General features: G+C 44.7%; 1 protein-coding gene across 3 annotated transcripts in view; it reads right to left on the minus strand.

Moving 5' to 3' along the window:
• The window catches only part of MATK (megakaryocyte-associated tyrosine kinase), a 69,912-nt gene that overhangs the window by 12,732 nt on the left and 29,297 nt on the right, over positions 1–27,883 (minus strand). For 2 of the 3 annotated variants that reach the window (XM_088452989.1, XM_088452990.1), the window contains exons 2-6: positions 20,577–20,690; positions 19,394–19,509; positions 18,910–19,129; positions 17,513–17,606; positions 11,791–11,856 (exon numbers count right to left, since the gene is read on the minus strand). In XM_088452989.1, the coding sequence (XP_088309115.1) occupies positions 11,791–11,856; positions 17,513–17,606; positions 18,910–19,129; positions 19,394–19,509; positions 20,577–20,672 (592 nt within the window). In that variant the 5' untranslated portion in view covers positions 20,673–20,690. Of the gene's footprint in view, positions 1–11,790; positions 11,857–17,512; positions 17,607–18,909; positions 19,130–19,393; positions 19,510–20,576; positions 20,691–27,883 lie in introns of those variants that run through there. The other variant, XM_088452991.1, reaches the window with a different exon arrangement.

Below are 27,883 nucleotides of genomic sequence, written 5' to 3' on the forward strand. Positions count from 1 at the left end.
TGTGACTCAGGAGCACTATGTGCGGTGTAATGTGGATACGATTGTGCTACTGTGTGACATAATTTGAATTGGGGATAGTATTGTGTGACCATGCCCCTTTCTTTCGAGATCACGCCCCTTTTTTGTGCCACAGGCCTTAGATAAATCGTCAGGGGAGAGGGGGTCATCCCACCACGTCTCAAGGACCAATTTAAGCACTGCTACCCAGAATATTGGGCGTGGCATCATCACGCCCACCGGGTGTGCCCTTGCATTCTGGGAGGAGCACAGTGTGAGTGCTAGACTGGTAAGGGGGCAGAGTTCGCGGAGCTGTGCACCTTTGTCCCGACTTTTTTTTTTTTTTGTGGGGGGGGTGTCACCGTGCATTACAGCATCGGGTGACACCAACCCTAGTGACGCCTCTGGATACAATAGCGGGACACAGGGCTGAATTAAGCCCTTACCAATAAAATTGTCAATAAGAAATACTGGCAATGTGGTTAAAAAGTAAATACTCCCAGCACCACAGATGTGTTAAATGCACTGTAGTTACAACAGTTCACATTATGCCACTCAGAAGACCCAGTTCACATACCGTATGCCACAATGCCCCCCAACATTGGTGATGTAGCTATGGGCCTGATTCATCACGGATCGCAGTTGCAAAGACACACGCAATCGGTCGATTGTTGCGTTCTGCGCATTGTATGCATAGCGGTGCGTGTGTGCGAACTAGCAATTGCAATGGGAACTGTGTTTGCAGAGTGATTGACAGGAAGTGCCTTTGTGGGTGTTGACGGGAGGGTGGTCGGGCGAACGCAAGCGTGCCAGTGCATTTCTACACTATTGCAGGGGCGTGCATAAATTATCCACTGCGTGGCCATAAGCAGCCATAACACTGATAGCGTGTGTGGCTGTTAGCAATTTCTGAGTAAGGTCAGGGCTTGTGCAAGTGTGCTTATGGGTCCGATGTTACTCCTTATGTCTGGCTGCATTTGTAATGTGAATGCACACATTTAAATAGCACCGCTGATATTAGCAACTGCTCTGCGTGCGTATAAGCAGAATTGCGTTCCGTAGGGAATCAGGCCCCATATGTGGGGGCCACCTGTGTGTGTGGGTATCGGGGCGACCGCCCAGCTGCCCTATTGCTAATCCGGCTCTGGTGAGACAGTAGGCATAGTGGAGACAGCTGAGGCCTGGATCGCAGGAGTTCGCTGTACCAGGGCAGGTCCAGCTAACATCTAAGTGGGTGCCGTGCAGTGGGACCAACCTGCAAGTGTTTTCCCTACACCACCAAGGTTGTGGGGGAACTTTGCCGGACACTAGGCCCGAGTTACCAGGACATTAGGAGGCAAACTTAGGAGGAGGCAGACACTAGGCCCGAGGCTATAGGGGATTAGGCCCAAACTTTAAGTAAATAGGGGTCTATGTACTAAGCCTTGGAGAGAGATAAAGTTGACGGAGATAAAGTATCAACCAATCAGCTCCTGTCATTTTTCAAATACAGCCTATAAAGTGACAGTTAGGAGCTGTTTGGTTGGTACTTTATCTCGTCCACTTTATCTCTCTCCAAGGCTTATTACATAAAGGAGGTAAAATGTGTAAGACTAAAACAACTTCTGTCTATGCTTTTGTATTGCATTTGTCATTTGATGCATAGTATTTGTTATATTTGAAATTGTGGAAATTTTGTAGAATAAGAGAGCTGGCGATCAATTACACTACACCATACCAAAGTTGTTATTGTGTTGTATTATTGTGTTCTTGCTGTTTACACTAAGTTAAGCAATCATTAGTGGCCTGAAGTTGTTGTTTAGAGGGATGGCATATAGCAGGCGATGGTTTAGGTTGTTGTGTGGGTCTTGTAATGAGCCACAAGGTGACAAGTGTAACTACAGTGTGCCTAACATTTGTGTTCATCCTGTGTCCCCCTTACATCAGTCGCATTTCCGCTGCACACCCGTACAAAAAACACTTATACCTCCGCTGTGTTCAAGCACAAGTAGTGGAGATCACGGTTGCCCTTAGGCAACGTTTACTGTTGTCCCAGGGTGAGTGTAGTCCACTCCTAAGCAGGGGTGTTGCCCTCAGGTCTGTTACTTGCAGCAATGTCATTAAAGTTCTTCTATGGCTGTGGAACACTGGTAGATACTGGTAGATACCATTCACTGGGGTTTATTGCCTGTTTTACTAAAGTACACCTGTGCTGTCCATGCCCCTAAAATTCTGTCCTTCACAATGACTTATGGCTTTAATTGGTGATACCTTGCTATAATGGTCGCATACTAAATAGTTCTGTTGTTTGAACTTGGCACAATAAAGTCAGCACTGAGAATCTGTTGGGGTATCATGTCACCTACCTCTCTAATGACGGGTCTATGCTAATTGTGGGTCCTGTTTTGTTTAATGTCTCTTTGCTACTGAGCCCCGGTAGGTGGCTAGCCTGATAGGGCCGCCTGGAGGTGAATCCCTTTTTTTTTGTCATTTACAACTTATTGTTTTTATTTTGCAACTGGCGGAGGTGTTACTGGTGGCAAATTGTGGTGCGGCAGGGGTGGGGGGCGAGGTTGGGGGTACCTTGGCTGCCTGGAAGCATTGGGAATCGCCCAGATATAAAGAAGGAAGAGCCACAAGTGACATTATGTGTATTCTGTATGACAGGCAACCTGCTGCTACCCGTTACTGCCACTAAACAAACCACAGAGCTGCTCAACACGTAAGCTGGGTACACACCTAAGGATTTTCTGTCCAACTATCCAACTAGTTGATCGGTTGGAATGAGAATCTGGTAAGGTATGAAAGCAAATGACAATCAGCAATTTGCTCTCAAACGCCAGAAAATGGACAAAAACTGTTGTTTGAACAAATTGTTTAGATCAAACATTTAACAAACTTGTCTGATGACCATTTTCATCTGTTTTCTGGCATTTGGGAGCAAATTGCTGATCATCAGTTACTCCCATATGTTACCAGATTTTCATTCCAACCAATCAACTACTTGGATGGTTGGACAGAAAATCTTTAGGTGTGTGTATAAGCTTTTTTTAGAGTAAGATCTAGATTACAGCCCAGGCTAGTACTGTATAATACCCAGAGTGTAATTTACATATTATTGGAGCACTGGTAGATACAATTCTCAGGGGAGTACTTTGCTTTATTGCCTGTTTTACTAAAGTACACATGTGCTGTCCATGCCACTAAATACCCAGTTTCCTACAAAACCTAATAATGAAAACAATAAAATGGGGGGCTCTGGGCAATAATGTTGTACCTAGGGGATGCTTGACCCCTAAATCCACCCCTGTAACCCCTAAATTTAGAAACAAGAAATTCAGCATTTTCAAGATAATCTGACAAATTTTTCTGCTCTTAAAGTGTGGTTTATTGAGGTCCTCCCCTTTGCCTTGGACAACACATGTGTAATGGAACTGGTTAATCTCATAATTTCCACCAATGATTTTCGACAAAAGACTGACTGAAGGGTTAGGGTAGCAGGGACACCAATCAATCAATCCATCAATCAATCAATACATGTATTTGCACCCCTTGCATTGCAACATGGTTTGCCCAGGTGCAAAATTACTCCTTGTTTGCATTTGCTTTCAACTGACTCCCCAGCTATTAACATTATGTGCAGGTTTGTATTCCCTTTGAAGGTGGTAAATTAGTAATACCTCTTTTACACCAGAGCAAGAACCTGGGTTATTGCTGGGTCTACCCAGGTCGCAGCTCAGTGTAAAAGGGTCCCTGAAAAATAACGCGGGTCAAATGACCCGGCAATCCAACTCAGGTAGCTACCAGGGTCGGACCCAGGATGGACCGGGGTAATGGTGCAGTGTAAACGGCACAACCCGGGTTATCCAACCTGGGTCATGCCTAAAATGAGCTCATTGGTGTTGTGGAGCAGTCACCTCCAACTTTTCATAACCTCACAAGTTTAGCAGGGCAGACCCAGGTTCAGTGTGAATGGGACTGACCTGAGAATAACCCAGATCGATGGTGCTGTGTAAACGGTGTCTCACCTGGGTCTGATCTGGGTTGGAACCATGTCTGAAAACCCAGGTCGGACCCAGGTTTTTGATGGAAAAGAGGTATTAGTTTCCAGTGCAATTAATATTACTATTGGAGTTGTGGCCATTAAATAATGAGACTTGTAAAAAATAAACCAAGTTTCACTCCTCTCGCACAGTAATACCCCCTTTCCACCAAAATTCCGGGTCTGACCTGGAGTTGGAACAGGGTTCCTATCCGGATCAGACCCGGAATTTAGCCGGCGCCGACTTGGGATATTGGCGAGACGGCGCCGCTCACACCGCAGTCGGGTCTGGCTTTTCCGACGTGAAAGTGGACGCTTGGAGATGACGTCATCTCCAAGTGCCACTGAAGCCGAACCAATCGGCCAGCTTGCGGTGTACTGTAGGTCATCAACCCGGAGTGCGCCATACACACAGCAGGGTTTCACGGGCTACGCCCATGCTATAGCTACGCTATTTACCTGGGTTGGATTGCCGGGTCACTCGACCCGGCGATCTAACCCTCACCCCTTTTACACCAAGGAGCTGCCCGGGTTAACCCTGCAATAACCCAGGTGTTAGCTCCGGTGTAAAAGGGGTAATAGTTTGCTGTCACATGGCGTTTGAAGAAGTTGTGTTTTTTCATGCATCATAAAAATGCTTAGTTCAAAAGTAGAGCAACGTGTTAACTTAAAGTTTTTAGTTAAATTTAACTAAACGCTCATCGAATCTTTCCTTATGCTAACCGAGGCTTAAAGGGCAGATTGTATGTGCATGTGTGTTTGTTTTGAGTTTCACAAAAGATTAAGGGCTCTATTTATTAACATTATTTTTACTAAAATAAAGTGAAAAAAGGTGTTTTCACACCCTTTTCACATTATTTTAGTATCACCTAAAGTTACTAAAGGGCAATTGGAGTAAAATTCATAAAATTCTACTCCAAGCCCTAATTATCACTTATTTTTAGTAAGCAGATCGCATTTCCCATAATTGTAATGGGAAATGTGATCCGACCAAAGTTACTAAAAATAAATTGTGAAAAAATACCGGGGAATGCCCAGTGATGTCTCCCGTCTGGTCAGCTGGTCTCCCAGCCTGCACTGGGGCCCTTGTCGTCACCTGACTGGGTCCCAGTGCAGGATGGGATGTCAGCTGTCCGGAGCCATGGAGGACATCACCAGAGCCCCGATCACTGCAGGTAAGTGTAATTAAGGGACGGGGGGCGCGGGGTGGGCCGCAATCATGGGGGTGGGGCTTAGCGATGGGGACGGGGCTTAGCGACGGTCGGCGCATGAGTCGGCCCTTGTCACTGTATTTTTTGCGAAAATACCGTGATAAGGCTGCGGAAGGGATTCGCAGGGACAGAGCTTTATCGCAAGCTCTGTCACTGCAAGGGATTTTTAGTAAATCCCTGTGATATTGCCTGAATTGCCTGAGTAATATCACACTACAATCTCCATTCAAAATGCGGATTGTAGTAAATAGAACCCTAAGTGACGGTCGTGAGGATGTCGAAGATGATGAACATCCCGGAAGACATTGCACATCAAAAACAAATGGAAATATGGACAAAATTGTAAAAATCGTTCGAAATTGACCGTCAACCCAGCATCCGAATGAAACCAGAAATGCTAATCATCGATAAAGAAACTGTTACGCGAGTTTTGTGTCAAGATCTTAACATGACAAAAGTTTGTGCTAAGATGGTTCCAAGGTTTTTCACTGCAGAGCATAAATAAAAGTAGAGATATGGTAAGAACTTACCCTTGTTATCTCTTTTTCTACGAGGTCCATAGGGTCCACAGTAAACTTTGGGGTATAGGTGATGACGAAGACCTCCGGGCACCATGCAGTTAAAAAATGTTCTCCCAGGATGCATTGGGGCCTCCCTCTACTCAACTTTTTCCAATTAATCAACCACCCATGTACCTGGAGCTCAAATATCGTTAGCTGCAGGTGGTGGTGATGTACCTCTGAGGACCCTGCTAGTAGCAAGTGGTCGTCCAGGTATGGTAATAGGCGGATCCCCTGCAGCCGTAGAAGGGCTGCCATTAACGCCATGACCTTTGTAAACACCCGAGGTGCAGTTGCAAGGCCAAACAGCAGAGCCTGAAACTGGAAATGTTGTGACACAGTGAACCTGAGAAAACATTGGTGAGCTGAAACAATCAGAATATGCAGGTATGCACCATGAATATAAAGGGATACCATAAAATCCCCAGGTTCCATAGCCAGTATAACGGAGCGTAGGGTCTCCATTCTGAACCTGGGTACTCTGAGGAATTTGTTCAGGGACCTGAGATTGAGAATAGGATGGTAAGAACCGTTTGGTTTCTGGACAAGAAAAAGGCTGGAATAATAACCCGTTCCCCTTTGTGACAACGGGACCGGTGCAATGACCCCTGCCTGCAGCATGGATTGTACCACCTCTGGAATTGCCACAGCCTTGTCCGAGTTTTTCGGAAGTCCTGTGCAAAACAATTGATTGGGAGGCCTTCTGTGGAAAGACAGGGCGTACCCCAGAGAGACCACTTCCTTCACTCAGGAATCCGTGGTAGTTTGACACCAGAACTGGGCGAATTGAAGAAGTTGGCCTCCCACCTTGGGGTCCCCTAGGAGGAGGCCCGTCCCATCAAGCGGAGGGCTTGTCATCAGACTTGGCAGCCAGATATCTGGTACTCCAAGGCTGCTTCTTAGGCCTGGCAGATTTCTTGGTGGTGGATGGCCTGGGAAAAGAGTTCTAGCCTTACCTGGGGCCCGATAGGTCCGAAAGGATGGAGTCTGGACCCCCGAAGACAAGCTGACAGATGCTGCCAAGGTATTCACAACCTTGTCCAAATCAGGGCCAAACAAGACTTTACCATCATAAGGCAAACATTCCAACCCCTTCTTGGATTCTGCATCAGCTCTCCAAGAACGGTGCCACAGAGAACAGCGAGCCGCAATGGCCACTGCGGAAACCCTGGCATTTAGTAGGCCAATATCCAAATCTGCCTTGTTTATATAGGTAGCCGAATCTCAGAGATTTCCCACCAGATTCAGCTGTTCCCTGGTAGCATTAGTGGCTAAAGATGTTTCAAGGCTATTAGCCCAACATTCCATGGCCAAAGCCACCCAGCAAATGGCCATAGCTGGTCTGCACGCATCCCCCGAAAGGGAATAAACAGATTTAAGGCATACCTCTACCTTCCTATCTGTAACATCCTTCAGGGACGACATGGAAGGCATAGGTAGCGTTGCGTTTCTTACCAAGCGCGTGACATGGGAATTCACCACCGGTGGAGTCTTCCATTTGCAAAAATAATTCTTAGCAAAAGGGTAAGCAGAGACTAGATACCACTTTCCAGGCATTTTCCAAGCTACCTCCAAGTGATTCACCAATTGTCAGACAATGGGAATGTAGCCCCAGTCACCTTTTCTTCCATGAAATAGGCATGCCTGGATTTAGGCACAGGAGGCTCATCCTCCACAATGATCAGGGCTGCTTTTACAGCTTGTATTAGCCCTGGAATATATATATTAGATCAGTGATTACCAACCTCGGTCCTCAAGGCACACTAACAGGCCTGGTTTTAGTGATATCCATGCTTAAGCACAGATGGTTAAATCAAAATAACGAAGGTACTAATTAAGTCACCTGTGCTCAACTATGGCTATCCTTAAAACCTGGACTGTTAGTGTGCCCTGAGGACCGTGGTTTGTAACTCCTGTATTAGATTGACCCTCACCTCCAGATTAGGTAGCTCAGAGTCAGACTCATCCAGAAGCAGTCCATCATCAGATGACACATCATCATCATCCCATACAGTAGATTGCAACGATAGCAAGACCCTTTTAGCTGGTCTGCTGATAGGTGCGTCCTGCTGGGGTATCTCAGTCGCACCCTGCAATATAGCAGGAACTGTATTAACTCACTGAGGGGGCAACAGCTGTGAAGGTGTATGAGGTTGCAGCAGGTTTTACGCTGGCAAAAGGTGCTGTTGTTGAAAACGGAACTGTGAACACATAGGAGGGTCTGCTAAACGCCCTGCAATGGTTGTTAGTGCTTTTGCAAAGCACTCCCGTGGCAGCTCCTGCTGAATGGCCGAAGCCTCAGAAGGACCCGGGGCAGTGTAACACCGGAAACATAACTCCTCAGAGTTCCCTGCCCCTAACACTGCTAAACATTTTTTACAGAGCAGTATAATAGGGGTTATTTTAGTCATATCACTCTCACTGCCAGACATAGAAAAGAGGATCACTTAATCAGAGACTGAGTCTCAGCTGCGACTTGTGCCACACCCGCGCTTATGGCCTTTTCAGAATAGCAGAATAGGTACAGGGATAGCAGTAAAAGAACGTTATAGTTTTTAGCAAAGAAAACTGGGAGCTAGCATACAGTCGCATACAAATGCAGAAAACAATAATACCTGCACTTAATGGCACTTCCTTAAATCAACTCCAGAGACTTAACGTCTAGTAGGACAAAAAGTGCTACATACACTGACCACCAACCAGAGGAGAGGTATGTAGGGGGACCTGTACTCCGCACTGCCTGTGGACATCAGCGACACACAGCCAGCAAAATTACCATTGAAGAACTCATGGGGAGGCGGAGCCAGAAACAGGAAGCTGTCACAGATCAAGCCAGACCACAGTGGAAAGGCGTGTCCAGCAGCGGGGAGGAGCCGGCTGTTAAACAGGGAAAGCTGCCTCCTCTGGCCAGCGTTTAACCCCTGGAACGCTGGAGTGTTCCGAAAAACTCCAGTCCCAAAACCCAGGTGGCTTAGTGTGGACGCAGGACTTGCTGTCATCCCCAGGATGTCCCCCAACCCTGGAGGAAAAAGACTGCGTCTCGGCACGCACCACCGCAGTACGTGTCGCTTACCTGCACCCTGAAGCGTCCAGCCGCAGTCTAGGAATCCTCCGGGGTCCCTGCTAGCCAAGACCCCTGAGGCCCGCCGAGAGACACTGATCAGTACTGGCGTCTCAGCACCAGCGGGGTGGGGTGATGCAGCCGTGCGAACTTCCACTGGACTGTTCACTGTGACCGCACTTAGAAAAACTTGAAATCTTGTGGGCTGTTAGTAACAGCCCCACTGCAATACAGTCACTCGACTCCAGCCGGGCACCAACTGAGGGGCCTCCGGCCCTGGGGCGGGGTATAGAGGGAGGCCCCGTTGCATCCTGGGAGAAAATTTTTTAACTGCATGGTGCCCGGATGTCTTCGTCATCACCTATACCCCAAGGTTTCCTGTGGACCTTCTATGGACCCTGAAGTAGACAGAATGCGAATTTGTACAGATATTGTGGAGCAAATTCAAGCCTATTCACATATCTTAGTTAAAGTTATAACCTGTGATGAAACATGGATCTTCCAGTATGATCCTGAGACAAACGTCATGCACTGGAAAATACCATCATCACCAAGAATGAAGAAAGCACATCAAAGTGAATCAAAATTCAAAGCCATGGTAATTCATGCTTGCCAACCCTCCTGCATCTTGCAGGAGGCTCCCGTTTTTTTGACAAGCCTCCCGCTGCCCCGCAAAACTATTGAATACCCCGCATTCCCCACAGCTCCGTCTGAAATCTTGGACAGCGCATGCGCAGGTTCGGATGTGACAGGGGAAGGACATGACAGCAGTATGCCTGGTCACGCACCGCGGGGTTGTGGGTATAATTGGCCGCCTCCCCCAGCAAGCAGAGCCTTCTGGGTGACTTGTCAGTACAGGCAGAGATGTCCGTTCTCTCCTGCTTTAGCAGGGACAGACAGCAGCGGCTACAACTCCTTCTTCCTCTGCAAGTAAGTAAGTAATAGTTACTGATAGTCATAGTGTAGTGCAGGCGGGAGGGTGTGACCTGTGATGGGAGCTGCGTTGCGGACAGAGAGATAACCGGGCAGCGGAGGGATGGAAAGGAAAGCTGGAGAGTAGTATTGCAGCAATAACAGAGCCAGATTTGGGAACGGGAGAGGACAGACCAGAGGAGGTAAGTGCTCTATGTATCCCCTCTATTGGGCTCCCCACCCAGCCTTGGATTATACAGGATTATTATCAGAAACTAAAACTGAAAGGAAGAGGGAGAAGTCCGTGCAGGGGTTGGGGGGCGGGGCTCCACGGCATTGTGCAGCGGGCTGACTCAAGCAGTATGAGGGAGAGGACTCAGAGGAGCACTGTAGACACGATATACAGTGTAAGGTAGTAACAGGGAGGGGGGACACTGTGTATAAAGGTGCCCACACACATAACGATGTCCTCACGATACGATTTTATGGCCAATTTCCTCATGAACTTTCACGGGAGCTCCCTTGCCGTTGTGATCATGATTTGGAGTTAAAAATGTCCAATCTGACTAAAGATCTATCTTGCAGCCAATACATTGTATCCCAGATTGGCTAATCTGCCCTGCAGCACGGCAGATCAGAAGATGCGATATACGACGAGCGGGGACGCGCATCGGCATCGTGCTCGTGAGTATAAATTGAGACAGCGGGAAATAGATACATTTCCCTCTCTACTCGAAGTTACCGCAGCTGGAAACAGTGCTGCGCATGCGCTGTTACATTCGTAAACCCAGCGCATGCGCAGCACTACCTACAGCGGCGGTAAGTTTGTGTCCCCAAACAAACCCCCCCTCCCTCCTCCCCCCTCCGTTCACTTCCACCCCCGTCCCGCACTTACCTGCCACGCAGCAGCCTCCGGCTCTGTCCTGCTGGTCTGACACGTGGTCTCCCAGCACACCACAGTACAGTTTAGAAAAAAAACAAAACTTTTTCTGCTGGGAGAACACAGTGCCCGAATGCGCATGCACGAGACCCGACAAGCGACGAGGAATTCGTCGCTCGGGGTCTCGCACCAAAGGGGGCGTGCTGTCGATGGTGAGTGACAGCACGCCCCCTTTGGTGGGCGTGCCGGGGGCGTGGCTGCCAGACGGAGGCGTTCCCATGGGAACGCCTACCGTCTGAGTCTGGCCCCACTGACATCAGTAGTGATGTCAGTGGGAGTGATTTTGGCTCTGATAGAGCCAAAATCACTCCAGGGCTTGCGGTAGCGAGACCCTACCGCAGGGTCTCGTCGCAAGCCCGATGGTCGCGATGGTCTTGACCATCGCGACCATCATCATGGACGCTCACTATAGGCCGCTCCATTTTTAGGGAGGAAGGCCCTGATTCAGAGCGAGCGCTCTGGTCAGAGCGTTCGGCTCTGAATCAGGCCCTGTGTGCGAGCAACCACCGGAGCCAGAGGAGTGACCAGAGCGCTGGAGGGAGCTGCGGGGGACCTGTCCAGCTGACCGCAGGTAAGTGTTACCTGCTATTCGCCACCTCACAGTGGCGGATAGTACCTCCATCAAATTCCAAAAATCCATAATTTTCGGAATTTGATGAATACTATAATTTCCATATACCCATACTAATGTATGGGGAGTGTGGAAATTAACGCAGAGGGACTTAGCAAGGAGATAGCAGTGTTATCTCCTGTGCTAAGCATCATCATGAATACTAAAATAACGTTATTTAAGGAAAATGTCCTTAAAAACGTTATTTTAGTGTTGATGAATAGGCCCCATAGTGACAAAAGTTATCAGGGTCCAGACGTTTGGTTATTTTATGTGAATGCTAGATCTAAATATCAATTTTCACAATTTTTGTTGTGTATCTGTAGGTAAATGCAAATAGGGATGGAGAATGGCAGCAGATATGGGTAAATGGGGCCGCCTTCTCAGGATTTGCGTAAAGACCTTGCCTTTAGCTTTGCTGCTGCTTTAGCACCCACTAGAAACAAATGTGTAACAGTTTGATGCTTTTAAGCTTCACCTCCAAACTCTCCTTCTCCAATCTTCTTTCCAAGAGTCATGCGCTCAAAATGCAGCAACCACCCAGCTGCAAGAAAAGGACAAGATAACAGTTATACAGAGGACAAACGCTGCAACATGTTGAATAAACTACAGAAAACAAGCTGTAGATCAGGGGCGTCTTAAGAGAGGAGGGGGCCCGTGTGCACTCTCCGTGAGGGGCCCCCTCCTCTCTCCCCGGTGGCCAGCAGCCGACTGACACAGCTGGCCAGCCACCGGAGCATTAGTAGACCCTGGGCACTAGAGTGTGCCCGGAGTCTACTGCGCATGCGCAGAACACCGGAAAAATAGCCACGGCGGCCATTTTTTCGGTGTTCTGAGCAGGGCTGACACCCAACGTGGGACCACGGACAGGTGAGTTTAAAATAATATGGGTGCAGGGTGTGCGGTGCAGGGCCCCGCACACACTGCACCCATTATAGATACGCCACTGCTGTAAATAGAGTAATAGATGGAGAGTTTTGTATCAATTTACAGTATATATAATGTACTGTATGATGCATTTGTAACTCTAATTAAATGTGTTACATAAGAAAAAAAATTTATTATGTTTTTTTTTAATGATGATTTTCTGATCAGCTGTCTCTATGCCAGAGCAATGATGAATTGCTCCGGTGCTCGTGGCGAGTTGGTATGTTAATTATTGGGGTCCAATAATTAACATAATGAATAGAGCCCTTTATGTAAAAGCCTAAATCTTCAGTACTGGTCCCCAGGACCATGGGGAATGCTGGAAGTACAGTGGGGCTGATTCAGACCCGCTCGCGAGCGCAGGACGCTCGCAAGCGGGTCGATGGTGCCAAATTGCGCATGTGCACGACGGAGGGAGCTCCGTCGTGCGCATGCGCGAGACCCGAATAACGACGGCCAAGCCGTCGTTATGGGTCTCGCACCAAAGAGGGCGTGCTGTCGATGGTGAGTGACAGCACGCCCCTTTGGTGGGCGTGCCAGGGGCGTGGCTGCCAGACAAAGGCGTTCCCATGGGAACGCCTACCGTCTGAGTCCGGCCCCACTGACATCACTAGTGATGTCAGTGGGAGTGATTTTGGCTCTGATAGAGATAAAATCACTCCAGGGCTTGCAGTCACCGAGACCCTACCGCAGGGTCTCGTCGCAAGCCTGATGGTCGCGATGGTCTTGACCATCGCGACCATCATCATGGACGCTCGCTATAGCTGTGGGTGCTAACCCACAGCTATGCGAGCATCCATGAGGCTGATCCAAGTTGAGGGAGGAGGGCCCTGATTCAGAGCGAGCGCTCTGGTCAGAGCGTTCGGCTCTGAATCAGGCCCAGTGTACAGTGTGTTTATAGTTTGTAATGGCTGAATAAAGAAGCACTACAGTTATCACCCATGCTACAGTGTTCTTATGAGCAGCACTGATTACAGCTGTGTTAATTGAATATAATATATAAATATTTTGTTTATTTTCAAAAGACTTTTCTATGTTCTCCCTGCTGCTGCATGCTGCTGCTGATGGGAAGCATCTCCCCTCTGTATGCTCCCCGGTGGCACTTGTAAGTGCTTCTTCAATGAACTCTTTATAGTAAATAAATAAAGTATTCATAGAATAGAGAGGAGACGCTTCCAGTCAGCAGCAGCATGCAGTATCGGGGAGAACACAGTGCAGCAGGAGGAGTGAGCGACGGAGGGGGATGGAGGAGAAGCTGCTCACAGCCTCTGAAAGCAGGTATGTATATTGTGCTGCTACACAAGCTGCCATGTAAACGGCAGCTTGTGAGGCCTAATGGGGGCTGTACACCAGTGGTGTACGGTGAGGTGAGGCAGAGCCTTTCCTGTCATACTTAGGTATACTCCATAGTTACTTTTTACTATAAAAACTATAAGAAAAATCTAAAGAAAACATTATAAATATCATCTTTGTATTATTCTAATCATCTATATAGTCAAAACTGTGGAGTAAAATGTGTATGGCAGGTGAGGCACTGCCTCCCCTGTCTTCCTTTTCCACACATCCCTGATCAAAACATACCAAACTTCCAGTACTATATACTGCTGCACTTTTGTATAAAGCCCACATGAAACCTCGGGTTCATACTGTATATGTATCTGTTAATCTGGCTCTGATACTAGCCAGTGCCTCCTCAGCCATTTACTTCACTGCACGTCACTGCTGTACACCATCCTCAGATGGTGTATAGTAACACAGTCAAATTCTGAAAATACATAATTTTCGAAATTTGATGAATTGCCTAATTTCTAAATCCCCATACTAAAGTATGGAGAGTGTGGAAATTATTGTGGCTGCACAAGTAACCAGTACATATCAGTGATGGAATGTAGTTAGCAGACTGGACGGCATGCCACCGGTCTGAAGCTCAACACTGGAAGTCCGACACGGGACTTAAGATAGGCCTAGAAATTCCGACGCCTGTCTTAATCCTGACGACGGAACACAGACAGACGCCAGCCCGAACTAGGTAAATCGAGGGCATCTTAGTTGTTAGCCGTGGGGGGGAGGGTTAGGTTTAGGTACCACAGCGGAGTTTGAGTTAGGTTTTTGTTTGGGGGGGTTAGGGTTAGGGTAAGGCACCACTTGGGGTGGTTAGGATTAGGCACTAAGGGGGGAGGGTTAGGTTTAGGCACTAACGGGGAGGGTAAGGGTGCGGGGTGGGGAGGGTTAGGGTTAGGCTACAATAAGGGAGGGTTAGTATACTTACCCAAACCCTGTCAGGATACCAACCATCGGGATGCCACTCTCGGTATTTTGACAGGAGGCATCCCGACAGCCGGCATTACATACCAATTCCATCAGTGATACTAGAATAATGAATGAGACTGTCACTTATAAATAACATTTTTATGTAAATTACAAAAATATGTTAATAATAGAATGATGAATGGGTCCTCAAAGTCTCTCCACTAACTGCTTATCTGCCTATCACCACAGGGACGGATTACCAGAATGGAATCCATGTTGTTAATGAATTGCTAGATATGTAGTTAGGCTGCGGGCGGGAGGGTTAAGGTCTGGCTGTGGAGAAAGGTTGGGGTTAGGGTGCGGGCAGGAGAGGTTAGGGTTGGGAAGTTAAGGGAGGGTCAGGAGAGAAATTCACACCGGACTGCCTGAGGATCACAGCTCTGACCCAAGAGTGACAGTCACATGGCCACCGGTACCCCGAACCTGCACCAGGGACCATATGTCGACATTCTAACATGTTAATATGTAATTACTGTCTACAATTTTGGCATTATGATTGGCAACATATCATACCACGCCCCATTATAAGGGTTTCTGCTAATGTCAAAGGGAAGAAGAAGAAGCCACCACCAGGGAATCCCACCACTGTACCTGATCAAACCGACAAGGCCAGGGTAGAAAAGGAGGCAGGGGCTGGAAGGGCACAGTCGGAGGCTCCTCTTTGTGCCAGAGAGCTTGATGTCACAATGTCACATTCCTGGCAGCCCAGCAAAAGGAGGAAGAGGTGGGGGTTCGTTATGCCTCTTAGTGTTGTGACTCACTCGGCGGTGCAGCTAATGTCAGCGGTGCCAACAGTAAGGTGGTACGAGGTAAGGCAAACTAATTTCTTAATGGTACGCCGTACTGGTCCGTACCACCTTACTTACACCACTATGTAATGGTAACTTATATCTTTAGAATTTGGGCAGGTGGAATCAGAGACCTGTTAAGACATGGAATAATTCTGTAGCTACAGCTTGTTTTGGACACAGTTCTTGTATTAAATTTAGGTTGATGGTCAACAATAATATTTTTGCCATGTAATTAATGATACAGGTTGAGTCTCCCATATCCAAAATGCTTGGGACCAGAGGTATTTTGGATATCGGAATATTCCGTATTTTGGAATAATTGCATACCATATTGAAATGTCTTAGGTATACGGCCCAAATCTAAACACAGAATGCATTTATGATTTATATACACCTTATACAAACAGCCTGAAGGTAATTTTATACAATATTTTCAATAATTTTGTGGCTCAAATAAAATTTGTGTAAATACATGAAATTCATTTATGTATCATATATACCTTATACACACAGCCTATAGGTCATTTTATACGTTATTTTTAATAATTTTGTGCCTTAAACAAAGTTTGTATGCATTGAACCATCAAAAATCAAAGTTTCACTATCTCAGTCATGCTAAAAATATTCCGTATTTCAGAATATTTGGATATGGGAGACTCAACCTGTATTGTTATAACAAAGACTTATTTTATGGGGTTTTTTCTTTTATTTGACCAGGGACATCTTGGTTTTACCTTATTAATTTAAATTTAAAGAGGAGACTTTTTCTGAAACAATTATTCAATTAGATGCGATAAGCCCCGTTTTCGTGATAAATGATCGCTTTCGTGATAAATTCTATATTGCGCAATTCAATTATGGCAGTAGGTGAAAAGAAAAAAGCAAAATCCATATTTTTAGCTGAAAATGTCGGGATTTGTTTCAGAACCCCCCCCCCCCCCCTAATGATAAATTAGCCAAAAAGGTTTTTTTTAATTAGCATCACGACAATTTTGGGTCAAAAAGTAAGTAAATCGTAGATTATGGGTCTAAAGTAGTGGATACAGTATTTTGGGGGCTGTATGGCTGGGACAGGTGTTTTAAATGTTGCAGGTGGCTGCGGCAGGTATATTTTTAAAATGTTTTACATGTGCACTTTATAGTTGCACCCATTTTTAATGCACCCCCAATTTACATCCAGCAGTTATTTTCTCCCAAAATTATTGCCTTATAACCAATGTTCAACACTTATGTAAATACGCATATAACAGCCAATTGACACAATTTAAGAACCCAAAATACTTTTATTACGGCCATTAATACACTTCTATATTGACTTCCTATGTTAATTTGGCCTATTTTGGGGTACAGACTGATCTCTCAAAAAAATGGACAAACGTTTGCATGTTTCGTCATGAAAAATTTTCGCAGGTGTGCGTTTTTGCCTGTTTTGCAATTGGATTTGGTGAATAACGGGAGCACGCATTGCCGGAATAGGCGAATATATTGCACCAAAACATGCGATAAGTGAGATAAATTTGCCGGTGATAACTTAACGATTTATCGCGGCTAACTGAATCCGGCCCAAAGTCTTCCTAAGACATCAAGGGGATTGAGACAAAACCTATTTTATAGTCATCACTAACTATACTCTATTAAAATAAACTTCAATATTGTTCAAGGCACAATTTAAAAAAACAACACAATCAGTGTTCATTATTTGAATCTATAAATCACATTAGTCCACAGGGCCACTTTTGAACCTGGGAAGAAGTGTTTAGTGGTATATTTACTAAAAGTGAGAGTTTATAGAAGTGGAGATGTTGCCAATAGCAGCCAATCAGATTCTAGCTATTATCTTCTAGAAGGAGCTAGTTAAATGTTAAGTATAATATACTTGGTTGCTATGGGCACCATCTCCATTTCTAAAAACTCTTTATCAGCGAATTTTATCATTCACAACGAGTGATAAATCTTGTTGTGTATGATAATGGTGCTCCACCCAATCAGCTCCCAACTGTCATCTGTTTGAAAAATGACAATTGGGAGCTGATTGGCTTGAACACCATTTATCATATGCAACAAGTTTTATCACTGCTTGTGAATGATAAATGAGGCCCTGTCACTTTAGTAACTATACCCCTTAGCATTATGCTTGCCCTGCTCTAGATCCAACATTTGAAAAATACACACATTTTCCAAGTTCCTCCTCTGCTGATTTTGTCCCATGTTTGGGTCTGGGTTTCTTTAGCTTAGTACATAGAACTCCCTGGTGAAGTGTGTAGTACTGCAAATAAAACAAATAAAGGAAGTGAATATAGCCAAAATTCTAAAGATATTAAGGTTTACATATCGTTGTCATTGACGTTTACCAAATGTATTCGATTCTACATTTACCTACTATATTGTGGCACTGACATCTTGATTATGATGCTCACAAAGTATTATAATAACAGTCTATTTGTCAGGATGGCAGACAACTTACAGAAACAAATTTCTCCTTTGAGATCCCTATCACTTATGTAACAGAGATCACCTCTCTCAGATCAGCCAGCATGTTCAGCAACGATCTCCCCGTTCACAGGAAAAAAATCACCTTTATAAACCCTAAGCGCCACCTCAGAGCTATCCTAATTGGCTTGTATTAGACCCATGCTCCCTTTTTCCCTATATAAAGCGGACTAGTACATGTGTTCTGTGTGACCTGTCTGAATGCGGCCCCATCCTGAGACCTGTCAGCAGCAGTGATAGCAGGAACTTCTCTACTCACATGTGGTAAGTCCCTTACTTTGGCACACTATGTATAAACATGTTTATCACCATTCATTCATTCTCTCTCTTTTTAGAACAGAGAAAAATGTATATTAACAAACATGCAATTTCTCGTAAACAGAACAATAAATATGCCTTTTTCTAATAATATCATGTCTGTTTTGTGTCAATGATGATTTTCTGAACAAATGAGTATTAGCTTAACAGATGGTGGGCCTGGTTCAGACCCGCTCGCGAGCGCTCGCAAGCGGGTCGATGGTGCCCTAGTGCGCATGCGCACGACGGAGGGAGCTCCGTCGTGTGCATGCGCGAGACCCGAATAAAGACGGGGTAGCCGTCGTTATGGGTCTCGCACCAAAGGGGGCGTGCTGTCGATGTTGATTGACAGCACTCCCCCTTTGGTGGGCGTGTCTGGGGCGTGGCTACCAGACGGAGGAGTTCCCATGGGAACGCTTACCGTCTGGGTCCGGCTCCACTGACATCACTAGTGATGTCAGTGGGAGTGATTTTGGCTCTGATGGAGCTAAAATTACTCCAGGGCTTGCAGTCACCGAGACCCTACCGCAGGGTCTCGTCGCAAGCCCGATGGTCGCGACCATCTTTTTGGCCGCTCGCATATGCTGTGGGTGGTCAACCACAGCTATGCGAGCGGCCAGGAGGCCGCTCCAAGTTTAGGTAGAAGGGCCCTGATTCAGAGCGAGCGCTCTGGTCAGAGCGTCCGGCTCTGAATCAGGCCCTGTATTAGAGATGTCCAGGTTGTTTGCAAATGACTTTAATTTAACAACGTAATACTGTAGCTTCCATAAAGTAACTATCACCTCAATCATGTCCATGAGGTTGTTGAATTTCTGTATGAGATCGATGCTTAGTTTGCCATCCTGGTAACAGATCCGGTAGTGCATGGCTTCACCTTGATGAGATACACATAGTACATAGTCTCCAGGGTATCGGGCTGACTCTCGCACCAAGAACAATCCTTCTTCTTTGGTCTGAAGCTGGTAGACAGCCTGCGGCCCAGAAATAGGTCCATGGAACCAACTATGATTTAAATGAGAAAGATTAATCAAGGACTAAAAAAATTCTGTGAACTTGAACTAACAATAGGAACAAAGTACTAGAGGAAAAAATAATGATGAATCCCAGTTAAAAAATACAATTGAGAAAGTAAGAAGGTTTGTGAAACAGAAATGGGTCCTGATAAAATGTGTGTGTGCAGGTGTATAGAGAAGGTTTGTAGTTGTGAATGAGTAGTTTTTAATTTAAATAGAAAAGAATGTGTAAAGTTGTAAGAAATAAACTCACGGCATTAAGCTAAGTCGTGGATCAACTTTGATGGGCGGGCGCTCACGTAAAGCACTGGCACACACCAGACCCTCCAAGCCACTGGAATGATGATGGGCACGGTACCAACCTCTATCCTTAGAAACATTCAGGATTATATAATATAATTGTAATGTACATTAAATTCTTCAGATATCATATATATATAAAACCATTGTCTGGTACAACATAGGTAATTATGCATGAGCTATGAGGTACATATGTTATAGAGGGATGCGGTCATAAACTGACTGCGGGCATTCATGCACTCACTATAGCGGCGCCAGAATCCCGACACCTGTCAGAATCCCGGCGCTGGCATCACAACCGCCAGCAACCGGAAGGTAAGTATCAGGGTAAGGGTTAGGGTTAGGCACTAAGGGGGAGGGTTAGTTTAGGGTGTGGGGAGGGGGAGGTTAGGTTTAGGGTGTGGGGAGGGGGAGGTTAGGTTTAGGCACTAGGGGGGAGGTTAGGTTCAGGCACCGGGGAGGAAGGGTTAGGGTAGGGAGAGGGGGAGGGTTAGGGTACTGACCGACAAGTGTTAGTATTCTAATACTGTCGGGATGCTGGCATGGGGATTCTGACCGCCGGGATCCCGAGTGCCGGCATCCTGTACCCAACCCATTACAACCCATTACAGAAGGCAGCAGTATGAGGGCACTTTTTCACTCATGAAAACCATGTACATTTTAGTCATTTGAAACAGTAAACATGCTGGAATGATCCCTCAAAGTTTATGGTCATGAATCACTTAGTGATAAGTACATACAGTAGATGTAGATGCCCTTAAAAATTAAGTAAGCGATTGTTATTTAGGTACAGGGGAAAATATATATATATGCTTTAACAATTAAGTGAACCCCTCTGTCAGTCTACATTTAATCTTAACTGACTATCAGACATAGCTTCCAGCCTGACACATTCCAGGAGGGACACAATGTTCTGTTTCTGGACTTCTCTCTTTATTTATAATTTCCGTCACCTGTGTTGAACTAGAAAGGTGTTTCAACATAAAATAAGAGGGAAGACCAGGAGCAGAGCATTTTATCCCACGTGGAATGGATCATGTTGGGAGGCATGTTATAGAGATGCAAGAATTACTGTTTATTGGAAAATCCCCAAAGAAGATGATATCAATGGTAAAATACAACCATTCAGACCTCACCTGGCATGTGCTGACTATAGTAACTAGGTCACTTTTATGATATGCAAGCTCTTGTGGTTTTGGCTTGGTATTATCATTCTTTGTGATGCACTGCATTCCGGGTGTCAGACCTCTCTGGAAGGGAAGAAATAACAATTTGGTGCCATTATAGAAATCAGGATAGGAACTTCAACTCTGCTGCTTGTAAAACAAAACTAATATAGAACTTGGGAAGACAAATACCAATAAATCTATATTAATAAACTAAGAAAAGTGACTCAATCATAGCGTGTGGTATAACAGATTGGTTTAAGAGGTGTAAGAACATCCTTCCAATTTTTATATTCTGAATTTGCATTCCACATCTCATGTGGTAAGGAAATCAAAAGCTTGACCATCCTTACAGTAAAGATATACAACTTAAAAATGAATAGAGGCGCCTGTGACCAGCTGCTGATTTAAAATGTTTACTCAATTCAAAAAAATCACAATAATATACAATCATAAATACACATAAAAATTGCCAATTCTTCTAAATTATATTAATGACAATAATAATAGCATATGCTTATTCTAAAATAATAATTTAAAGTTCCTGGTCTTCAACTGGAAATAATCCCAATAACATGACCCATTTAGATTAATGGAACCTGATAAAATTGAAATTTATAGCAGCATTGAAGTTTGTTAATATAAGCAGGTTAGTATCAGGAAGTATATTGCAGCAGATGGTTAGTAAGCCGAGGGATTGCAGAAACCAGCAACTGGTTATGGAGAAAGTTCATGCATTTGTTAGTTTGAATCCTCTACCTTTATTAAAGGGAGGGTATCTCCGGACAATCCGTACTTAGTGTATCGGAAGAAATGTGCCAAAGTACTAATCCTGGCATTCAAAAGCCCACATGGTTGTGAGTGGTACGTTAGATACCTGATATGTCCCGCTGGTATATGTCTGACGGCCACTCACCCTATCTCCGGTGGCGCCGTGTCCCAGTGCAAAGGGACTTCTCCTTTGACGCGGCCCCTCCGCAGGCCTGGAACGGGAGTGATGCGGATATAATCCACCGCTTCCTCGTGCTACTAAGTTCCGGATGCTGCTGTACAAACTTCCTGTATCTGCGTTCCACCTGCGTGTCAACGACAGCCAATCACCTGACGCATTTCTCCGCCCACGAGAACGGCGGTTTCTTCAGAGGGATGGTCTTACAGCAATCGTGGCCTCCTTAAATATCTCATATGAGGTCTCCAGTTAATCTGATTTTATACAGGTTATCTCATTTATAATCCACTTTGGCTCTTTCATGGAAACAAGTATATCACTACCATATACACATTAACCCATTCATATCAAAGATGAATTATCTGCACAACAAAACATAATAAAACTTTAAATTTACCATAAATTATGTCATAATTTATGGTAAATTTAAAGTTTTATTATGTTTTGTTGTGCAGATAATTCATCTTTGATATGAATGGGTTAATGTGTATATGGTAGTGATATACTTGTTTCCATGAAAGAGCCAAAGTGGATAATAAATGAGATAACCTGTATAAAATCAGATTAATTGGAGACCTCATATGAGATATTTAAGGAGGCCACGATTGCTGTAAGACCATCCCTCTGAAGAAACCGCCGTTCTCGTGGGCGGAGAAATGCGTCAGGTGATTGGCTGTCGTTGACACGCAGGTGGAACGCAGATACAGGAAGTTTGTACAGCAGCATCCGGAACTTAGTAGCACGAGGAAACGGTGGATTATATCCGCATCACTCCCGTTCCAGACCTGCGGAGGGGCCGCGTCCCAGGAGAAGAGGTCCCTTTGCACTGGGACACGGCGCTACCGGAGATAGGGTGAGCGGCCGCCAGACATATACCAGCGGGACATATCAGGTATCTAACGTACCACTCACAACCATGTGGGCTTTTGAATGCCAGGATTATTACTTTGGCACATTTCTTACGATACACTAAGTACGGATTGTCCGGAGATACCCTCCCTTTAATAAAGGTAGAGGATTCAAACTAACAAATGCATGAACTTTCTCCATAACCAGTTGCTGGTTTCTGCAATCCCTCGGCTTACTAACCATCTGCTGCAATATACTTCTTGATACTAACCTGCTTATATTAACATACTTCAATGCTGCTATAAATTTCAATTTTATCAGGTTCCATTAATCTAAATGGGTCATGTTATTGGGATTATTTCCAGTTGAAGACCAGGAACTTTAAATTATTATTTTAGAATAAGCATATGCTATTATTATTGTCATTAATATAATTTAGAAGAATTGGCAATTTTTATGTGTATTTATGATTGTATATTATTGTGATTTTTTTGAATTGAGTAAACATTTTAAATCAGCAGCTGGTCACAGGTGCCTCTATTCATTTTTAAGTTGTATATCTTATTTTTGTGGAGTATCCAGACCCACATTGTAGGGGCAGCCTAGACTAGCCCATACTATATACACATCCCATTGTACTAATTGATAGCGCTCACTGTATATCACTTTCTTCTTTTTCACTTACAGTAAAGAGTCCAGTTCTGTGTTGATGGTGAATTGGAACAAAAAAAGAAAAGAACCCATAAAAATTTCCATAAAGAAATGACCCCCCCCCCCCCCAACTCACACTAGCACTGGCTGCCTATAAATGATAAAAGCTGGAAGACAACAGGACTGTCCTTCACCAGCAGCATTTACCTACACGGACCACCTGTGCTCCCAGTGAAGAGGAGTATCAGGAGCTACCAGCTTCTATCATTTTACACTAGGTCAGTATTATTGGCTTTTTAATGTTTTTATTTTTGTCTTCACTTGGATGGATCAAAAAAGACAAAGATTTTAAGTTACATTTTACCAAGATAATGTTTTTAATATTTTGTTTGTACAGTGGAGTTTTATATTGTTGAGTTTTTTGTTTCACTCTGTTACTACATTGGCTACTCTGGGAGCTCCAATTTTGTTAATGACCCCATTCCCTACAGTTGAGGAGGACATAAACAGCCGCACACTGTTTTGGTATCCTCCCACTGTCGTAACCCCATGGCCCTTGTTTCTGGATAGCAGGGTGCCTGGAATGGACCCTGCAGCCCAGCCGAAATTACAGCTGCTCAGAGCATCTTCTAGACTAAAAGAAATATATAACATTTTTTAAAAAAGGGCAGATTGACAAATAGAATCCACAAACGGACAGGTCAGTGACTAGGAGGTTACTGTATTGTTTACGTATTTCAGTATCCAAATTTGCACCCCTCATTGCCTAGGTATACTGTACATCTAGCCCTAATTCAGTCATCTTTTTAAAATAAAATTATGTAGAAACTGCAGCTTCTGCATCATTTTATGAATTGTTGCCAGATTCCCCCGGAGGAGTCTTTCACAAGTTTATTGGGAAGGTTGGTTGGATATGCTATATGGAAGTGCTTCAAATAAATATGTATGTCATGTCTATGAAACATCCTGTAAAATAGAAAAAAGGCCACCTTAAAATAATATTTGAAGATATTTTGTTAAAAAATTATGATATAAAAATTGGTGCATAAATAACAAATTGTAAAAACTTGTCTGGTGTCTCTAGTCCAGGGTGAAAGAGACTCTAAGCATACAGAGTCCTCACTGCATATAGACTATATAAGTCTGACTGACTGACTCTGACTGTCATTACTTAGGGCAGCTGGATATATACCAAAAAAATAAGATAAAGGCGACAGTGGACTTTAACATAAGGTGAGCAAGATGCCTTAGTTAGGGATAATTGAAAATATGGATGGAATGGTAATCAGCCTGAATGGCTGTACAGAATAAAGGGGTCTATGTACTAAGCCTTGGTGAGAGATAAAGTGGACAGAGATTAAGTACTAGCCAATCAGCTCCTGTCACTTTACAGGCTGGTGTTTGAAAAATCACAGTTAGGTGCTCATTGGTTGGTACTTTATCTCTCTCCAAGGCTTAGTACATAGACTTCAAAGTATAGTAGAAAAAAATAGCCGGTGCTATATGCTCTTCTTTCCTATTGAACATAATGAATGAAATCAATACAAGGACTCAGCACTGGTAGAGTGGATGAATTGGCTCACACTGACATGATCTTAAATATGTGGACTGGCTCTTGCACCAACTAATTGGCGTGTGTATCTGACAACCAACAATGCTGTAACGAAAAGCAGTGTGTCAGAGGCTGCATGGTGCTAACAAAACACACTTGGGGAGATGTATCAAACCTTGGAGAGAGATAAAGTGGAGAGAGCTAAGGTACTAACCAATCAGCTCCTAACTGTCATTTTTCAAACACATCCTGTAAAATGTCAGCTAGATGCTAATTTATTGGTACTTTATCTCTCTCCAAGGTTTGATACATTACTAAGCGCATAATATAATACCCAAACAAAAACCTGGGTAGCCATGATTAAACTATAAACTACATGAAGAAAATATTATCTATTAGAGTCAGTGAAACATAATGAGGCCAAATGTTATAGGTACAAGTTTTCAAAGGTGCAAAGATTTTGGCAAGTTAGCAGCAGATTTAAAACATAAATTGTTACTACGACAAAACCATCCTGCTTTTGCCCTAATGAACACAGCTATCTTGCAAAAATCTCTGCACTTTAGAAAAACCTGCTATCTATTACATTTGGCCCTACGTCTGGGTTGGGTACAGGATCCCGGCACTTGGGATACCGGCGATCAAACTCTCAATGCCGGCATCCCGACAGGGTTAGGATACCGACACCTGTTGATCAGTATTCTAACCCTCTCCCTAACCCACCCTCCCCACTAGTGCCTGAACCTAACGCCCCCGCACCCTATACCTAACCCCCCATAGTGCCTAACCCTCCCCCTAACCCCAGTACTTACCGTGAGGATGCCGCCATTTGGGATGCTGGCGCCAGGATTCTGACAGGTTTTGGGATTCTGGCACCGGGATTCTAAGCACCGGGATCCCAACTAAAGGGATTATGACCGCATCCTTTGATTATGACCGCATCAAGTGATCGCAGTGCTTGAGGTAGGTTATAGTTTACCTCAAGCGCTGCATTGGCTTCCGATGCTACCCGATGTACCAATGCTTTCATACACTTCCTGGAGATGACGTGCGCTAGTGGGCGTCTTAAGACAGGCTGGTGGGCATCTCCATACGCAAAGTGATCGCACGCCAAAACATAGTGGGCGTGCTTATGCCTTGCCGTGCCATCACTTTGCCAAATTTGCATACCCTGGGTGCAAAAGAATGAATCAAGTCTGAATGAGCTCCGCAGTCTTTGCCCACCCAACATAAATCATGGTGTGCCGGTTCCTATGCCCCTGGTTACAACCATATTCCAGATCTGATGTACATTGCTCTTTTAACCACTTGCTAACATACAGCTACTATATACTCTAATATGTAGCCTCTCCCAGTAAGATTAAACATATACATGACTGCAGGTTTATAAATTTATTATGCTAGGCCTCTGCCTAATAACTGACTTTTATTTTATTTCTTAGATCCTGACATATTGTGGTTAGTTATTTTATTGATAAAGTACTAGCTGGAGTACCCGGCGTTGCCTGGAATTTTAAGAATGTTTGTTTACACATCATCCTCCAACCAACCTCTCCTTAGGCAGGCCTCACGAAAAGTGTGACAAACTTCCCCATCAACAGTCCTAAGGTCTTCGAAGGAAGTAGGACCTTTAATGGTATAACGCAAACTTCGGAGATAGAAGCATTCAAAATTTGTCAGATGTACAGTGTAAACACGGCCATGAGCTTCTGTTGCTCTGATACCAGGATGACCATCTACAGCGACTCCTTGTTTTCTGCACAGACAATCTTTGGGAGAAGCATTCCATGTGTAATATTTTGGCAGCTCACAGTACAGCAGGGTCCTTGCAAAATCATCATTTTGACACAGTTGGAAGAAAGAAGTAAATGTTGTTGCGTAATTTGGTATAGTCAGAGAGCTGAGAATGCTGGCAAAGCCTGCTAAAGCTGTCTTTGATAATAAACATTAAGATCATGACAAAACATGACAACATAAAATGCTTGTTCTGAAGCCCCATAATGAGCGTCTAGCAAAAATTGTGGTTTTAAATTAATTAAAAATGAACAGTAATTCATTTAGATTTAAATTTTTTTTAGTTGCCTCTGCCGTGTTTTAATATGCTCGTATGTAAAATGTCATGATCTTTGCTTGTAAACTGTGGATTTGTATAGAAAGACAGAAGGACAAATTTTCGCTTTTATATATTAGATAGATTATACCAGGATGAAATACATTCACAGTTACAAAATTGCAATAATGCCATATAGACAGGGGAGTAGCATGGAACCATAGCACCAGAGATAGTGCATGTCATAGTGCCCCCCTCCCTGTACTGAACTGTGCCAGTGGGGTATGGCAAGCCTGCGGGTGAATAGTGGCGAAGAGAAAAAGAGCAAACAGAGGTAGTATTACGCTGGGCATTGAAGTCCCATTGGGGGAATAGAATTTGACATTAAGGGGTAGCTCCTTTGGCACTGCTTTATTTATGTATGACACCTAGGGGTCTTTTACTAAGCAGTGTTAGGAGACAGAGTGAAAAGTGATTAGGTGCCAGCCAATCCGCTCCTGCCATCTCACAGGCTGTGTTTGAAAAATGACAGTTGGGAGCTGATTGGCTGGCACCTTATCACTTTTCACTCTGATTCCTAACACTGTTTAGTAAATAGACCCTAGGATCTGAGTTTTGCTCTTTTGAATCATTGTCATTAGTCAATAGAGGAGATCAGGGCCGGATTCTAGGGAGGGCGACAGGGGCGGTCGTCCTGGGGCCCCCACACATAGGGGGCCACCACACACTGTTCCCGGCCCCCTGCCACATTCCCCAGATTAACTTGTTTTATTATTTTCTACGGAGCAGTGACTCGCGATTAAGCCCTGCCCACTCTGCATTTGACTCTGCCCCTTCTGCTGCTGCAGTCTCTGGAACCAGTAGTAAGCAGCAATATATATACAGTATGTATCCGTGTCTATAGACTATGTGTGTATTTGTATATACATACATATATATATATATATATATATATTAGGGGTGAGCGGTTTCAGATTTCTGAAATCCGAACCCCCCCCGAGCCCCCCCGATCCGAGGCAGATCCGAGTCAGGCTCGACTTTTCCCGCCTGACTCGGATCTGAAATCGAGGCAAAACGTCATCATCCCGCCTTCCGAGTCTCGCGGGTTTTGGATCCTATATAAGGTACCCGCGTCGGCGCCATTTTCTCACTCGGCTGTGGACAGTGAAGAGGGAGGGTGGGAGTTAGGGCTGGCTGGGCTGTGTAGTGTAGTGCAGAGTAGTGTT

The sequence above is a fragment of the Taudactylus pleione genome, unplaced genomic scaffold, assembly GCF_031769625.1.
Source record: "Taudactylus pleione unplaced genomic scaffold, aTauple2 ptg000560l, whole genome shotgun sequence".
Lineage (NCBI taxonomy): Eukaryota > Metazoa > Chordata > Amphibia > Anura > Myobatrachidae > Taudactylus > Taudactylus pleione.